General features: G+C 38.8%; 1 protein-coding gene across 5 annotated transcripts in view; it reads left to right on the plus strand.

Moving 5' to 3' along the window:
* The window catches only part of GAK (cyclin G associated kinase), a 124868-nt gene extending 109051 nt beyond the window's left edge, over positions 1 to 15817 (plus strand). For all 5 annotated transcript variants that reach the window (XM_043969681.1, XM_043969684.1, XM_043969683.1 and 2 more), the window contains 6 exons: positions 766 to 906; positions 1270 to 1389; positions 4811 to 5035; positions 6835 to 6983; positions 12231 to 12407; positions 14165 to 15817. In XM_043969681.1, the coding sequence (XP_043825616.1) occupies positions 766 to 906; positions 1270 to 1389; positions 4811 to 5035; positions 6835 to 6983; positions 12231 to 12407; positions 14165 to 14266 (914 nt within the window). In that variant the 3' untranslated portion in view covers positions 14267 to 15817. The remainder of the gene's footprint in view (positions 1 to 765; positions 907 to 1269; positions 1390 to 4810; positions 5036 to 6834; positions 6984 to 12230; positions 12408 to 14164) is intronic.
* The last annotated feature ends 386 nt before the right edge of the window (positions 15818 to 16203 follow it).

Below are 16203 nucleotides of genomic sequence, written 5' to 3' on the forward strand. Positions count from 1 at the left end.
CTTACTAGATGCTTGATTCTAGGTAGATCATTTCACTTCTGCTTTAGTGTACTTATCTCTAGAAAGGGGACAATAATAATATCCTCTCAGGGCTGTGATGAGAAACATACTTTGTAAACCTTCAAGCCTAAAGAAATAGGAGGATTTTTTTTCTTGTCATTCTATTCACATTACTTATCTTCCATTTAATGAGATAATGGGTAAAAATGGGATTTTGCTGTCAGTAAATGAAGGTTCGAAAAGGTGCTGCCAGGCAATTGCTCTCACCAAGACCAGAGATAGAGTCCCCTAGATAATGAATCCTGACAAGGGAATCTGCTTGTTTATTTAAACACAAGGTGCTTGGTTGACAGAAGCTATTGTGAGAGCATAACTAAGACGCTGACACTGTAGAGTGGAACCAAAGAGCAGTCTGTCACCCTTGATTGGTAGCAAGAGCCGTCAGAGGACTTCTTAGTGTAGCGACATTGAAGGGAAAGGACTGAGATGTGATGGTTACTCTCTGTTGAAATATCAGACCAATGAGATAAACTTATTCCAAACTCTTTGGTGCCAGAATTGGATGCTAGAACAAAAACTGATTTGAATTTGTGTCCTTAGAGAATAGTTTGCCTCACTTCAAGTATTTCTGCAGAAACAAAAAAAATCCAATTTAGGTATAATAATTTTCCACCTACATGTGACTATACCCAGAGAGATGTGTGCCCCATAAGTCATGCTTGTTTTAAATAATAACCCTCTGTGTCATTGGAACTTTCTTCCCAGGGAATTTGCCAACAGAGCAGCCTACCAAGATGACTACTTCTGCCAGTCACCCTGATCTCTTGGGAGGATGGGAGTCCTGGGCTGATTCCTCCAGTATTGGCAATATATCATCACCACAGCCGGCCAAATCTGCATGTGAAGGTATAGGGTATTAACAGGTGTTCTGTTACTGAAGAAAATGAAGGCAGTTCTTTTATTGCAACATTTATTTGAGGATAACTGCATAATTACATCCAGAAACTGAGGTTGACAGTTTAATTTCCACTTGAGTAGTCACATACATTGGTTTGCTTGTTGTCTCTCTCTCCTCCATTAGACTGCAAGTTCCTTTGAGAGTAGAGATGTGTATGCCTTTGTGTATACACGCACACACATTTCTTTGTATCTGTAGAGTTTAGTATAGTCCCTGGAAATAAATGCTTATTTCCTTCCTTCATAGTAGACACTTAATAAAGGCTTGTTGACTTTTTTTATTCAATCTTAAATGTTTCCTCCATCCCATAGGCTCTACAATTTCTTCAGGAAGCCAGTCAAGTGTTACCTCTGGCTCATCTGTCAGTCAAGCTAAATCTCAGAACTTTGATCCCTTTGCTGACCTTGCTAATCTCAGTTCAGGTATTCAAGGTAATGAGTGAAATTTATAACAATAAATCAGAAATTTGTGTCTAAAATGTTAGTGCTTGTGGGAATTTCTTTTTTAAAATGTTAGACTGTAAAAGCTTACAAAATGCAACTTAAGTATGTATAAATCCAAGTGTTTTCATTACTCTTATTGTGTTATAAACCTTTAGCCATTGATGGGCTAATAAATCCAGGCTTTCTGAAAATCGAGACTCCTATAAAGCATGTAGTTATTATTGGTGCTTCTTAGAGCCTTAGAGTTCATAGAGCAGCATGTGTGGGTATTTATACACAGGTTCTTTGGGTAAGGAAAAAGGAACTTGCAAAACTTAGATGGTGAGTTGGGGCAGTACCTGGACATTTTCACAATTATACACTGACTGTAGACTGGTGCTTTGTGCAGAAAGAAGCTTCTCTTGCATTAGAAAAAGGCAGGTAGAGAGCTGAGAGAGTTCATTCTGAAATAGAAGGTTGCTGAAATTTGAAAAAAAGGCTGAACCACTGCTACAGTTTGTAGGGCTTAAATTTTTAAGTGGAGGCCCTGCTTGGTATGGGAGAATTCTAGGCTAGATCTGTTTGTCTTAAACACTGGTATTTATGACATATTTAAGTAGTAATCTTTAATCTGACTCAGAGCTGAAGTTTCCTTAGTGTACTTAAGATGATGTCTTTTCTATTAAAATTTAAAATTAATTTCTTACTACCTGTGATACTTTATAGTTTTTTCATGTGAACTCCTTATTTTAGATTTTTATGTTCTGATCATTTGACAGGTATTAATTGTGCATCTACTGGGTGGGAAGCACTACTCTAGAGCAACCATGTAGATTTCTAGTGTATTGCATATTCTATGATTTGCACCTTCCTTTCTTTCCTTCTTCCTTTCTTTCTTTCTTTCTTTCTTTCTTTCTTTCTTTCTTTCTTTCTTTCTCTTTCCCTTCCTTCCTTCCTTCCTTCCTTCCTTCCTTCCTTCCTTCCTTCCTTCCTTCCTTCCTTCCTTCCTTCCTTCCTTCCTTCCTTCCTTCCTTCCTTCCTTCCTTCCTTCCTTCCTTCCTTCCGGCAATTGGGGTTAAAATGACCTGCCCACGGTCACACAGCTAGTAAGTGTTAAGTGTCTGAGGCCGGATTTGAACTCAGGTCCTCCTGAATCCAGGGCTGGTGCTTTATCCACTGAGCCATCTAGCTGCCCCTGATTTGTACCTTTCTTAATCTGAAAATAGGAATTAAATTTGTTAAACAAATTGTTCTTTTCCCCTCTGTCATCCGTATTTGACTTTTTTTTCTTTTCTTATTTTCATGTTACTTTGCCCTCATTTCTCCTTTTTGTCTCTATTTTTATGTATTTTGGGGGTATGTTTTGAATTACTTAAAAAAAAATCTTTTTTAAACAACAATAATCTGCCTACTGTCCCTCCTATTCCATCACTCACCAATTTAGAAAGAAAGAAAAAAAAACTGTTAAAAATGTCTACCCAAGCAAAACAGATTCCCAGATTGGTCATGTCCAAAGAAAAATGTCTCATTTTGCATTCTGAATCCATCACCTTTCTCTCAGGAACTTCAGTAGTATGGTTCATTGTGATTCTTTTGAAATAGTGATTGGTCATTGCATTGATCAGAGTTTCTAAGTTTCTCAGAGTTGTTTGTCTTTATAGTATTATTGTCACTCTATAAACCATTATTTTTGTCTGCTCACTTCACTTTGCATCAGTTCATTGAAGTCTTTCTAGGTTTCTCTGAAACCATCCCTCCATCATTTCTTACACCACAATGATATGTCATCATATTCATATATACCATAACTTGTTCAGCTGTTCTCCAATTGATGGGCACCTCCTCAGTTTCCAATTCTTTATCACCACAAAAAGAGACCCTGCATATATTTTCAGACATCCTTAGAGATTAATTTTGCTTAGGACCAATGTCTCTCTTTACCCAGCTTCTTTTATTTACTCCTCTCCTTTCTCTCTTTTCCCTCTGGTTTGTTTGGTGACTGAAATTCACTTCTGTACCCAACTCTGTGTGTCTTTGTATTTTTCCCCTTCTTTGATCTGTTCAAATGACAGTGAAATTCGTTTCAGCTGTCCTTCCCTCCTTTGTATAGACTTGTACTTGTATACTCTGATTATGTGAGATTATGTTCTCCATCCATCGTCTATCCTTTCCCTTTTTTGCATTCCTTTTTCATTCTTTTAAGATCATCAAAACATAAGAGAACTATTATTCCCAGGCCCTCTGTCCAGTTATATTCACTCTATGACCCCTGATGACGATGGTTCTCTGGGAACACATGAATCATCTAAATATATTAGAATGTAAGCAGTTTATCCTTGTTTTAGTCTCTTATAAATTGTTCACTAATGTTTACGTTTTTATGTTTCTCTTGACTTGTGTGTTTGTACTTCTGTATGTCTCTGGTCTTTTCATCAGGAATGTTTGGAAGTACTCTTTTTCATTAAAAGTTCTTTTTTGGTACCTAGCAATGGTCACTGCCTCTGCAAGAAAACAGTACTGGCCATTGTGCTATAATAACTCATATTTCTTTAGTGCTGGAAGAATTACTAAGCACTTTTTTTTCCATGGTGATCCTGGGAGGTAGTGTCATCATCTCCTTTTTACAGAGGAGAAAAAGGAGACCACCACTGGTCTAGAAAGTGGAGTTCTGATGTAACATAATCACAGAGTAGACTTTTCAAGGGAGGGTTGTGCCTCTTTCTCATCCTGACATTAATGCATGGCTTTTATAAAACATTCATTTCCTAAGGAGGAATTCACTAATCCTCCACACCTCAAATGCAGCATTATAGCTAGTCATTTCTGTGCCTCAGACCAATAAGATTCGCAGAGAGCAAAGAATTGGAGGTGGGGGAGCAAAGGGAGCTTGATTTTTTTCTGCTTTCATTATGGTGGGGATGTAAACCCCTTGAATTTAGTGGTCAGGTAGAATTGTGATTTATCTATAAGCATGAGCTAATGTTTTAGTGTCATTTGTCTTTGGTTTAACCTTCCAGGTTGGGAGGATGGATGTTTTAGACTGCCAAAGCATTTTGTGAACATTTTAGCCTCATTATATCTGATGGCTGGTATTTATCTAGTGTTATAACCTTGAAAATTCAAAGTTTGCTTGTTGAATACTAGCATAGGACATTTTCCAACTGTTAGTTTCTTCAAAGACTTAATTGAAGGAGAATGGAGATTGCTGATGTCTCTGAGTCCTATTATCCTTGTTCTCTGTATCCAGAGCATCTTGAATAATTGAAAGCCAAGTGTATAGAGTTTCACTCTGAAAATGTGTTTCTGTAAGCCTCACATTCCTGTGCCATTTGTTTTCAATGATTTTAAGAAAATAATGTGTCAGAAGTTAATGTTTTCAGTAGTTTTTGAAGGTGACATATTTCCATGAAAACTTCCCTGTTTCTTTCAGGTTCTTCTTGTGGATTTTCTCCTGGTGGATTTTCCTCAAAAGCAGCACAGTCTTCAAAGGGTGGGAGCCCGTGGCAGACAAGACCCCCAAGCTATGGTCCATCATGGCCAGCCCAGGCAAAATCACAACAAACCAAATCCAGCCCACAGACAAAACCTAATTATTCTGTGAACTTCAGTGTTATTGGAGGACGAGAAGAGAGGGGCATTAGAGCTCCCAGTTTTGGTAAGTCTTAGGTGTCTTTAGTATATGACTTTTGCCAAACTTGAGTTTCAGAAGAAAACTAGTTTTCAATGACTTGGCCCACTGTTTTGATAGCCTTATAGGGAATTTGGGGGAGAAATAAATCCAAATCGACTATACTTTCAATCTAAAGTTATTTGTGGTACTGCCTTTTCAGTTAGAATAAGGCAGATACTCTTAGAATTTTGTCTTGAGAACCCAGAATTCAGCCTTGATTCACTGAACTAATGTATTGATTTAGGAGGTACAGTTCCCTAAATTGTCTTTTATTTGCAGTACACCAACACAGTCTAATCTGAACTATAGATCTGGGACACTCAGAGTAAATGACCTGCAATACTTCCCTCCTTAGCTTCCACTTTTTTTCACTTGGCTGTTTCTTAGGTAGCAAATGGCAGATATGTAGTGTTGGTGCATTATGTACAGAGGGGAAATCCTTTGGGCTCATTACTGGAGCTGGAGGGTAGACACTATAATTAGTCCTGGTTCTTATGTTCTCTCTGATCCCAAGGGACAGATAAGTATACTCATTAACTGGAGCAAAAGGTAGGAGTTTTGAATAAGCCATTTTGAAGTGTCATGCTTTTTATTCTGTTAATCCTAAAGGATCATTGAGCTGGAAAACATTATTGAACCCATGGTGGGGTGGTGGGAGCTGGAACAACCTGAACAGAGTTAAAATGTGTGAGATTGATTAAATGGTATATAATGAGCTCTCTGTATGGGTAGTGTTGAAAAATGCTACTTCCCAAAGGGAATTATTTAGCCATATTGAAAAAAACAAAATTGATGCTGGAAAATGTGCTTGTTATACTAAACTAGTGGTTACATAAACTTTTGATGAAGTCTAAACCACACCAACTAGAGAAAATTGTTTGTTCCCTATATATATATACACACACATATATACATATACATATACATATACATATACATATACATATACATATACATATACATATATATATAAATCTAGGTTGTACAGTGGACAGAGCACCAAGCCTGGTGTCAGGAAAATTAAATTAAAATTAAAAACATCCTGCCCTGGGCAGCTCCCTTAACTCCTGTTTGCTTCAGTTCCTCATCTATAAAATGGGTACACACTGGAGAAGGAAATGGAACCACTCCAGTATCTTTGGGTTGTTTTTTTTTTTCCCGGGCAATGGGGGTTAAGTGACTTGCCCAGGGTCACACAGCTAGTAAGTGTCAAGTGTCTGAGGCTGGATTTGAACTCAGGTACTCCTGAATCCAGAGCCTGGTGCTTTATCTACTGCGCCACCTAGCCGCCCCTCCAGTATCTTTGTTAAGAAAAGGTACCAAGAAAACCCCATAGACAAAGTCCATGGGATCACTCAGAGTCCAACACAATTGAACTACTGAACAGCAAGCAACGAGTGTATATGCAGGGCCACACTTCCTTAGTATAAATGTATGTCTGTGTATTAACCTTGCCATATTCAGGCAGTTTTCTATTCTGCATAAGCACCTTCTTTTTCAGAAATAAGTAAGATTTTCCTTTTGTATCCAAATAGAAGCTAGATGACTGTCCCAGAGTTTTGGAAATAACTGCATGTGACCCTTTCCGATGCGTGCGTGCGTGCGTGCGTGCGTGTGTGTGTGTGTGTGTGTGTGTGTGTGCGCGCGCGTGCTCGCACTGCTTTTTGTAATGTGTTTCTTTGAAAAAAGGTAGTCTTCCACATGGGGAAAATAGAGTTTTTAAAAATAGAATTACAGGTGGTCAACTTAAAAAAAAGTTTTTTTTTAATCATCTTGTGTCTTAGCTCAAAAGCCAAAAGTTTCAGAAAATGATTTTGAAGATCTGTTACCCAATCAAGGATTTTCATCTAAATCTGATAAAAAAGGACCAAAGACAATTGCTGAGATGAGGAAGCAAGAGATGTCTAAAGATATGGATCCTCTCAAGCTAAAGGTTTGACCATTTAATTCCATTCATGCCTTCAGAAGAAGGGGAGGGACATTGTATTCAAAAATATTTCATGTGTTTATTACAGTGGTACCAGTATGCTGTAAGAGATGTGTAACAAGGTTGCTATTAAAGGATGTTATTTATGGGTGAAAAGCCAGTATGGCTTATCTAATGTAGATACATGTCATAAGAGATAAAGAGGATACCTGCAGAGGCCAAGACCAGTGAATACTCCGTTGGGGTAGTATGTAGGCATTGGTGACAACACACGAGTTCCAGGGGTTAGGAACATCTTTTAGGAACAATTCAGTCATAGTTTTTAGTCTTTTGTTTGGTAATACAAAACTTATCTGTAGTTATTTTTAGCTGTGGCACGGAAAGGGCCTAGATGAATGGATATCAGGTCTTTAGTTAATTTGATGCTGAGATGACTGGAAAACAGGCTCAAGAATTTTAAAGATTTTGACAGGCAGAAGTGATGAAGCTTAACAGGAAAAAAAAAAAGTAAAGCCTTACATTTAAATTGCTTGATGGTGGTTTGTTTTTGGTGGAGGTGGGGGTGGGGTGGTATTTTAGAATGGAGTGTTACAAACAGTCATTTGCACCCAGACTAGTTGAAGACCCTGTTAGGCCTTTTAATTGGAGCTTACTACATGCCAGCAACCTGGTAGGGATCCTGAAAAGTCCTTTAACTCTGATTTAGGCTTCAGGAATGGAAGCATAGTACATTTAATGAAGGCTGAGAGAAATATACTATTTTCATACTCTGAAGTTAGTACAAATGGTAGCTAACATTTATGTGACATTTTAAGGTTCAAAAAATGCTTTACACATCTATTATTTCATCTAACTATTATAATAACCCTGTGAAGTAGAGCCTCTTATTATCCCCATTTACAAAAGAGGAAACTGAGATAGAGAGAAGTTGTGACATGTGCAAGATCCTCCTGCTAGTTTCTGAGGCCACATTCAGACTCTGGTCTTCCCACTTTCAAGTCTAGTGTTCTACCTGTGGTATATGTTTTGTTGCCACAATTCAGCAAACATTAAGCACCTTTAATATGAAGTAGACTATATTGGAGTGTGATGATACAAAGATGAAAATGATAACACCTGCTTTCAAGAAGTTTCTTTTGGGGAGGGGGTTATAGCATGCACACATAGAAGTGGAATATAATAAGTGCAAAGAAGAGAACCAAGTGGTACTATGAAAAATGTGAGGCAAGAGCTATGAATTTCAAGCAGGGTTGACTCAGGGATGGCTTCATCAGGGGACTGGTACTTGACCAGTACTTTAGAGGAAGAAGATTTCAGATGATAATCTGGGTGGAGCCTGCCCCTACATCTTGAAAGACGGTCTAAACAGAGGCAGGAGGGGACTGAAGGGAACAGGGAACAGCTAATAATATAGTTTGATGGGAACTTAGAATACAGGAAAGGAAATGAGAATAAAATAAGCCTCTTAATGTAGGTGAAGCCTGATTGCGGAGGTCACTGAATGAGAGGTTAAAGAGTTTGTGTTTTATCCTTGTTTTTTAGTAGGGAAATAAAATGGTCTAATTAACTAATATATATGTACACATAAATATATAATACATAGAGTTAACAAAGTGCTTTACATATCTCATTTGGATTTTATCAGGAAGATTATTTTGGTAATTGTGGTCATTTGGTAGTGTTCTGTAATTGTGTGAAGGATAGTTTGGAGAGATGAGAGGTAGGGACATTTAGGAGGATATCATAGTAGTAGTTATATAGTAGTAGTAGGCAAGAGGTGATGGGCCTGACCTTGGTGTTGGAAGTATGAAAAGAAAGGAAATTATAGATGTGGGAACTTGTGCCAAGAGAGAATTCGTAGGACTTAGCTGATAGTTGGAAGCAGAGGCGGGGGGTGGGGGAAGTCAAGTAAGCTTTTAGGTTTTAGCCCTGAGTTACTAGAATGGTAGTGTTGCCATTACCCAAAATAGGGTAAGTGGTCAGAGCTTATTTATATTACTTACTTATATTAAGTGTAAGTAGGTGAAGACAAAAAGCAGGCAATTATAATTGTGGGACTAGAGAATAGGAGAGAGTAGGACAGAGGAAGTCTGGGAGTTGTAGATTTGGCAGTCATCTGATAGAAGTGATCAGTTTTGGAGTTCAGAGAAACCTGGAAGGACTTGCATGAACTGATGATGAGTGAGATGAGCAGAACAGGAGAACATTGTGCACAGTATCATCAACATTATGTGTTGATCAACGGTGATGGACTAAGATTCTTCTCACCAATCCAATGGTACAAGAAAGTTCCAAAGGATTCATGTTGGAAAAGGCTCTCCAAATCCAGAAAAGAAAAAAAAAAGGAACTGTGGAATATGGACGCTGAGTGGACCATGCTATTTCTTTTGGTTTTGGTGCTGTTGTTTTTCCTTTTTATTTTGATTCTTCTCTTATAACATGACTAATGCAGAAATAGGTTTAATGTTATTTTTTATACATATAAATATATATAATTATATATATATATAATATGTTATTTGTATGTATGTATGTATAAAACCTCTATCAGATTACCTGTTGTCTAGGTAGGCCCTTACAGGCCCCTTTTCTGATGGCTGAGTTCTTTCTTGGAACCTTCATTTGAGGAAGTACCCAGGCCAGCCATGTTCACTTCTGTTCTGATTCTACCCTAATTAGGATGTAAATTCCCTGAGGACAGGGACTGTCTTTACTTTTACTTATATTTGTTAGTAAGTGCTTAATAAATGCTTTATCTAGTCTGATCTAAAGAGGGGCAGGATGTAAATGGTGTTTTATGAAAAGGGGACAAAGGAAAGATTGTTAAAGAGTGGGAAGGCCTAGGATGTTTGTGGGCTGCAGGGAAGGCATCAGTGGCTATGGAAAGATTGAAGATTAGTGGGCCTGAGGTGGGGGGTGGGGTGGAGGGAAGATGATTAAAAGGACAAATTCATGCAAGATTTGGGAAGGCGAGCAATAGGAATAGGAAAAGAAGTGATGTAGAGGAGTCGACTTAAAAAGATGAGGGAGGGGCAGCTAGGTGGCGCAGTGGATAGAGCACCGGCCCTGGAGTCAGGAGTACCTGAGTTCAAATCCGGCCTCAGACACTTGACACTTACTAGCTGTGTGACCCTGGGCAAGTCACTTAACCCCCATTGCCCCACCAAAAAAAAAAAAAAGATGAGGGAGTTCAAGTTGGATGGTCTCTATCTTAGTAAAGCATGAGGCTAGGAGGGTTAACTAATATTTAGCTGGATGAAGGAAGCTGACTTTAGTAAGATGGGTCAAACAAGATAAAATTTAGTAGGTGGAGATAAAATCCTTTGCTTTATTGTTACAAAGACCCGACCCCTCCCCCCCCCCCAAAAAAAGGTCATTGAAGCATTTTTTAATGCACAAAAGGAATCACAGACACAAGCAAGGCAGCTTTGAAATTTATACACTGAATTTATTACACTTTAAAAGAAAAGAAAGCTTTTACATAATGAGAGTTTTGTAGCGTCATATATAATCTTTCCTACTCTGAATATGGACTTGCTTTATTTGGTGCTTAAAATGCTAAAAGTCAGCTGCATAAATACAGAAATGGAGGAAGTATGGCTAGGCAGTAGTTTGAGTGAGAAAAGCCTGGATCTTTTAGTAGACTTCAGGCTCAGTGTGAGTTAACAGTGTGACCACAGCCACTAATAATAATATAACATTAAGCTACATTAATAGAAATATGGTGTCCAGAGTAAGAAATGTGATAGTCCTTTTGGCCCCTGGATTTCTTGGACCCCATCTGGAGTATTATCTGCAGCTTGGGATGCCATATGTTAAGAGGGCTACTAAAAACTGAAGTGATATCCCAGACAGTGAGAATGTGTGAAACCTGCCACACCAGGATTATGCTACCTAAACTGAGAATGTCTATTTCTCCTGGAGAAAAAGAGACGTGGGGGGAGGGGGAATATGAGAGCAGTATTTGAGTATTTAATAAATTGCTGTAAAGAAGAACATTAAGTTTTAGTCTTAGTTCTCCAATCCAGGACCAAATACAAACTACAATGGGTGGAAATTGTAGAGAGGCAGGTTTATACAGGTCAACATGAAGAAAAACTTCAATAGTTAGAGCTGCCCAGAAGTGGAATGGGCTACTTTGTCAAGAGGGTGGGCGTTAGCACATTCCATGCCATTGGCTGTACTCAAATAGCACCAAATGGACACCTCTTGGTGATTAAACAAAGCCAAATCATGCTTTAGTAAAGTAGTCATTAGGCTATATGAACTCCTAGGTCCTTCCTAACTCAAGCATCTTGTTTTGTGATTCACAGTAGGGGCAAAGGTCAACAGAACAGGGCCATATGAGTTTAGAAGAAAGGAGCAGAAACTGCTTTTGATAACCAGCAGGCCATTTTATAAGATTATAGATTCTAATCTATAATTATTTTCAGGACCAATCTCCAACTAAAGTCAGTCTTTGGTGCAACAACCTTTTCTGTTAGTGGAAAATGAGACTTGGATATTATTTTAGCCTTGGTGCTACCAGTTTATGTGACCTTGGTTAATAAAAAGGGGTGTGTGTGTGTGTGTGTATGTACGTACATACGTGTACCTAGATGATTTTACAAGTCTGGGCTCTTCAACATTTTGTAATTCATGTTAATTAAAGGCTGTTATTTTGAAGTGTTCCACTTATCAAAATCTCACTAACCTTGCAGGTCATTTGGAATAAGTGAAAATTTAAAATTCCAGAATATTTTGATATAAATAGATTAGGTTAACAAGTGTTGTCTAATAGTTTCTTAAAACATTAACTTTAATGTATAGATAAGTAATTACAGTATAAATGGTATATAAAAATATGGTTCCTGCTGTTTGAGAAACATCTCATTATTTTAATTTTTACAAAACCTTAATATGATTACTTAAATTGAAACAGTTCTAGAGCTCCTGTTTACATGTTATTATTTACATATTATATTATTAATGTGATAAATCCTGTTTATTTTAGCTAATTGTAAGATAAATTTGCTTAGTCTAGGCCTATGATGGTCACAATGTTTTATTTTCTCTTTTAAAAAGAAAAGCAGCACATGGCATTGTGGATAGAGGTCTGATGTAAAATTGTAAGCTACAAAAGAGGAGTGCATCCTCATTGGTGAAGAGTTTTCACACCAGGAGTTCCTGAAAGTCATACAAAGTTTTGTGAATGAACTAAAAATTTTAGAGTGTGCAGATATATAGATTGTTTATTTTTCCATACCTTCTCAGCTTCTTGATTGGATTGAAGGAAAAGAGAGAAATATAAGAGCACTCATTTCCACGTTGCACACGGTGCTTTGGGAGGGAGAAAGTAGGTGGAAACCAGTTGGCATGGCAGACCTGGTGACTCCTGAGCAGGTGAAGAAGTACTATCGAAAGGCTGTGTTGGTGGTTCATCCAGACAAGGTGAGCTGTCCAGGATACCTATGGGATCTCCCTCTCCCTCTCCCTCCCACTCTCACTCTCCTTCTTTTTCCTTTTCTGTCCTTCCCTCCCTCTCTCTCTCTTTCCCTTCCCTTTCCTCTTCTCTCCCTGCACTCCCCCCCAACCCCCTTTGGTTTCTGAACTACAAGTATTAAATGAAGTTAAGATGTAAGGACCTGGAAATGCTTTTTAGCCAAGTGAATGCCTCTACTGCAGGCACTAAACTGAATAATTTTGATTTTCATCAACATTAAAGTATAGGGGCAGCTAGGTGGCCCAGTGGATAAAGCACTGGCCCTGGATTCCGGAGGACCTGAGTTCAAATCCAGCCTCAGACACTTGGTGGTGGGTTATGTAGAGTCATTTGTACTTCCTTACTGTTGTGATTGGTGTTGGGTACACATTTGTTAGCATGGATGTCTCTAGGCTGGCTCATGAGGGAAAGCAGAAGAGGAAACGTTACCTCTATATAGGTGTTTTTTTGTTTGTTTTGTTTTCAAAACAAAATCATTTATTGGCATGGCCCAGCATGAACCATAACAACAAAACATTCCCCCATTAACCTAGGGTACACTTTTCCACAAATACATAGTGTTAGTAGGAAGAGTGGGCACACAAAGAGAATACCAGTAGAGAGTCAACCATGTAGAGAAGACACATGACAAGGGCAAATCTTATCCCTTTTGTGCTGCAGGGCCTGTTGTCTTTTTTCTTCTCATAGTACCATGCTATTCCTGTTAGGCATGGAATCTTGCTGGACTCCCTGCTCCTCTCCATTGTTCTGCTTCCAGGAACCATTGGGTTAAAAAGGACAGTGAAATATCTTTTTTCCCCCTCAGGACCCTAGGTGAGACTCAAGGGAAAAGGCAAAGAGCACTTTCTTCTCAAGAGTTGGCTTCTTCTTCCATAGCTGGCTCTCTTCTTGAGTATCAGAAGTGACTCCCTATATAGGTGTTTTAGTACCTCACTCTGAGACAACTGGCCAGGACTGATTGTTCAGTCATTATCCTTATTATTTATCTTATTCTTGTATGTTCAAGATCCCAGTCAGAAAAAGGTTCCTGTGCAGCACTGCAGAGCAGACTGGAAACCTGTTACCCAGCTTAGCTCCTCTAAGGTTATGAAGTTGTATGAAACCAAGGCTTGATAATTGGCCCAAAGGCTTAGATCACATCTGATTATTATTTAAATCACACCTGCTGACATTGGTAGGTGTTCCGGTATCTTGGTCTTTGTGAACTGCACTGCTGAGCTTACTCCCTGCCCTTTGAACCATAGGAGAATTGAGAAAAGGGTTTATGTACCTAAAGAAACTATCTGACCCTAATACTTGTTTCCTGATGAGAAACAACAATTCCAGGCCAGGGTTAGACTTTGCAATTGTTAAAGCCCATTTACCTCAGGAACAGATCATAGAGGATATTGTTATCAGCTGAGATTTGGGGGAGAGGTAGGTAGCAAAAGAACAGACTGTTCAAATCTACTTTGTCAGTGATGATCTACAAATCTTCTATAGCTCTTATGCCCCTGAGGAGCTTCGGTCTGCAGTTCTTGCTCAGAATTTTGTGAGTGTCCTCAGGTGCTTGACCAACATTAGACCACTCCCAGTTTTTGCCACGTGGCTCTAGTTAGTGTTCTAGAAGTTGGGGGTGGGACAGAGGGAAGGCTGGGTAACACTCGATTGAGTCTCTAGAAAGGAAGTCACCAGTTTCTGATATCTGTCTATTCTTTCTTCCCAGGCCGCCGGGCAACCATATGAGCAGTATGCCAAAATGATCTTCATGGAGTTAAATGATGCCTGGTCAGAGTTTGAAAATCAGGGATCCAAATCCCTTTTTTGAAACCTCAGTTTTGGGGATTTTCAAAATGATTGGAAGCAGAATGGCATCTGAAGGTGGTGTTTTTTGGACTTAATGTTCCTAGAATTTGAGAGAGAGTTCCATGAGCTCATCCTCAAGTCTGAAATTCTACTCTTGTAGATGGGGGGGAGGGGGGTATTGTAAAATGTAAAACAGCAAAGGCCTCTCGCCATGTCACAATCATAGCCCAGAACGGACCTGTTTTCCCACTCAGTTTGATTATGAAACACACAAATCTAATGACGTCCTTGTTTGGGGTGCAGTGGTATAAGAAGAGCGGGCCATTCATTCCAAAGCCACCCGATATTGGTTGGGTTTTGCCCCAAAGGAAGACAACTCTGACTTGTGCTTCTGTTATGTTTCCCTAGTTTGTGATTGAAGTTTGACGTTTAGTGCCTCTCACCTCAGTCCAAGCTCTTTAGTGCAATGAGAAACAGTGAATTTGCTAAGCACAGCATCGTTACCTGAATCTATAGAAGGTGTACATTTACATCTGTATTTTGTGTAATCATCCTGATAATCACTTTTGTATATAATTAAAATGTTTTCTGATGATAACCTGCATTCCTTATAATGAATTGGCAGCCGCTAAGCCAGCATTCTTGGTTATGGGAAGCAAGGAACCAAGCTGTTTGCAAATCACATTTCATGACTCTGTGGACAGTGGTTGTATGTCACATGGAGAAACACTGGCATTTTTAATATAAGTGATTGCATGTTAAAAATCTTTTGTGTTATTTATGAAGAACTTTTTGGACATTAAACTGTGTTGCCAGGGTTTATTTTCCCAGCTCATGGCACCTGTAACTTCTGATTCTCTACTCCTCCCCCTTTCCCCTGCAGTGGAATAGTGTGCATTCCATTGGTTTTATAAATATGCTGATAGAAAAGAAGATTGTCCTACTTATTTCTGAATCTGATCTTGAAATGTGAGCACAATATTGTTTACCATGCTTATTTCTGTTCTGAAGTCAGCAAATGTAATCTCATTTGCAGTTTGTTGTCGAAGAAATTTACTGTCCTTTTATTGTATGTGTGGCCAGCTCTTGACTGTATTGACTGATCCACACATTTTATTGTCAGAATGTCTTAATAAGCAATGATACCCAGGCAGATGGCTATTGGCCTTGAGTACACACACCTCAGACACAAGAAGTAATTCACTATCTTAAGTACAAGGGCCAAATTCATGTCCCATTTGTAACAAGACGGTATTTTAACAATGACAAAGAATTCCTGGCTTGCTACTGAGTTTGGTTGATGACCTTTATGTGCATGTTCATACTTTTTGAAAAAGGAGAGGAGGAAAACAAGACAGAAAGGAAAAAAAGGGAGAAAAGAGAGAAGAGGAGGAAAACAATCTTTTTCAATGAATAGTGACCCTTTTCAGTGTAGCGTGACTTGAAGTGATTTCCTTTAAGAAATCTTGCAATTCCCCAGCTCCCCCAGCCTGAGCTGTTAGTGCCAATTCTAGCTATACTAGTAGTGGCCATGTCTGGGGTAAGAGATTCTAGAATTAAAACACCAGAAAAAGAAAAAAAACACACAAACATTAACTTAGCTTTTGTTAATTGGCATATGTAAGGTAGCCTTTTGCCTAGAGTGTCTCTTACTACCAGTAGCACAAACATGAGGAAAAAAAAAAGCATGGTTCAGAAAATGTTCTTGATTTTTGAGTCTATGGTTCACATGAATTCTTTGTTAAACACTTAATTGGTATTGTGTATGTGTGTGTGTGTGGGGGTGTCAGGTGGGCCATCCTCTTCCCGGAATACTAACCTGATCTGACTTCCTGGTGACCTCTGTTTTTAAGACTAGAAAGTAGAAGGCAGCCCGTCTGGACAAGTCAGACTTCTTTCAGCTGGTTATATGTGGCCTTTCTTAGCTCTACAAGCTCCCCCAGGGCAGTATTCAGGGAC

Source organism: Dromiciops gliroides, chromosome 6, assembly GCF_019393635.1.
Source record: "Dromiciops gliroides isolate mDroGli1 chromosome 6, mDroGli1.pri, whole genome shotgun sequence".
Taxonomy (NCBI): Eukaryota; Metazoa; Chordata; class Mammalia; order Microbiotheria; family Microbiotheriidae; genus Dromiciops; species Dromiciops gliroides.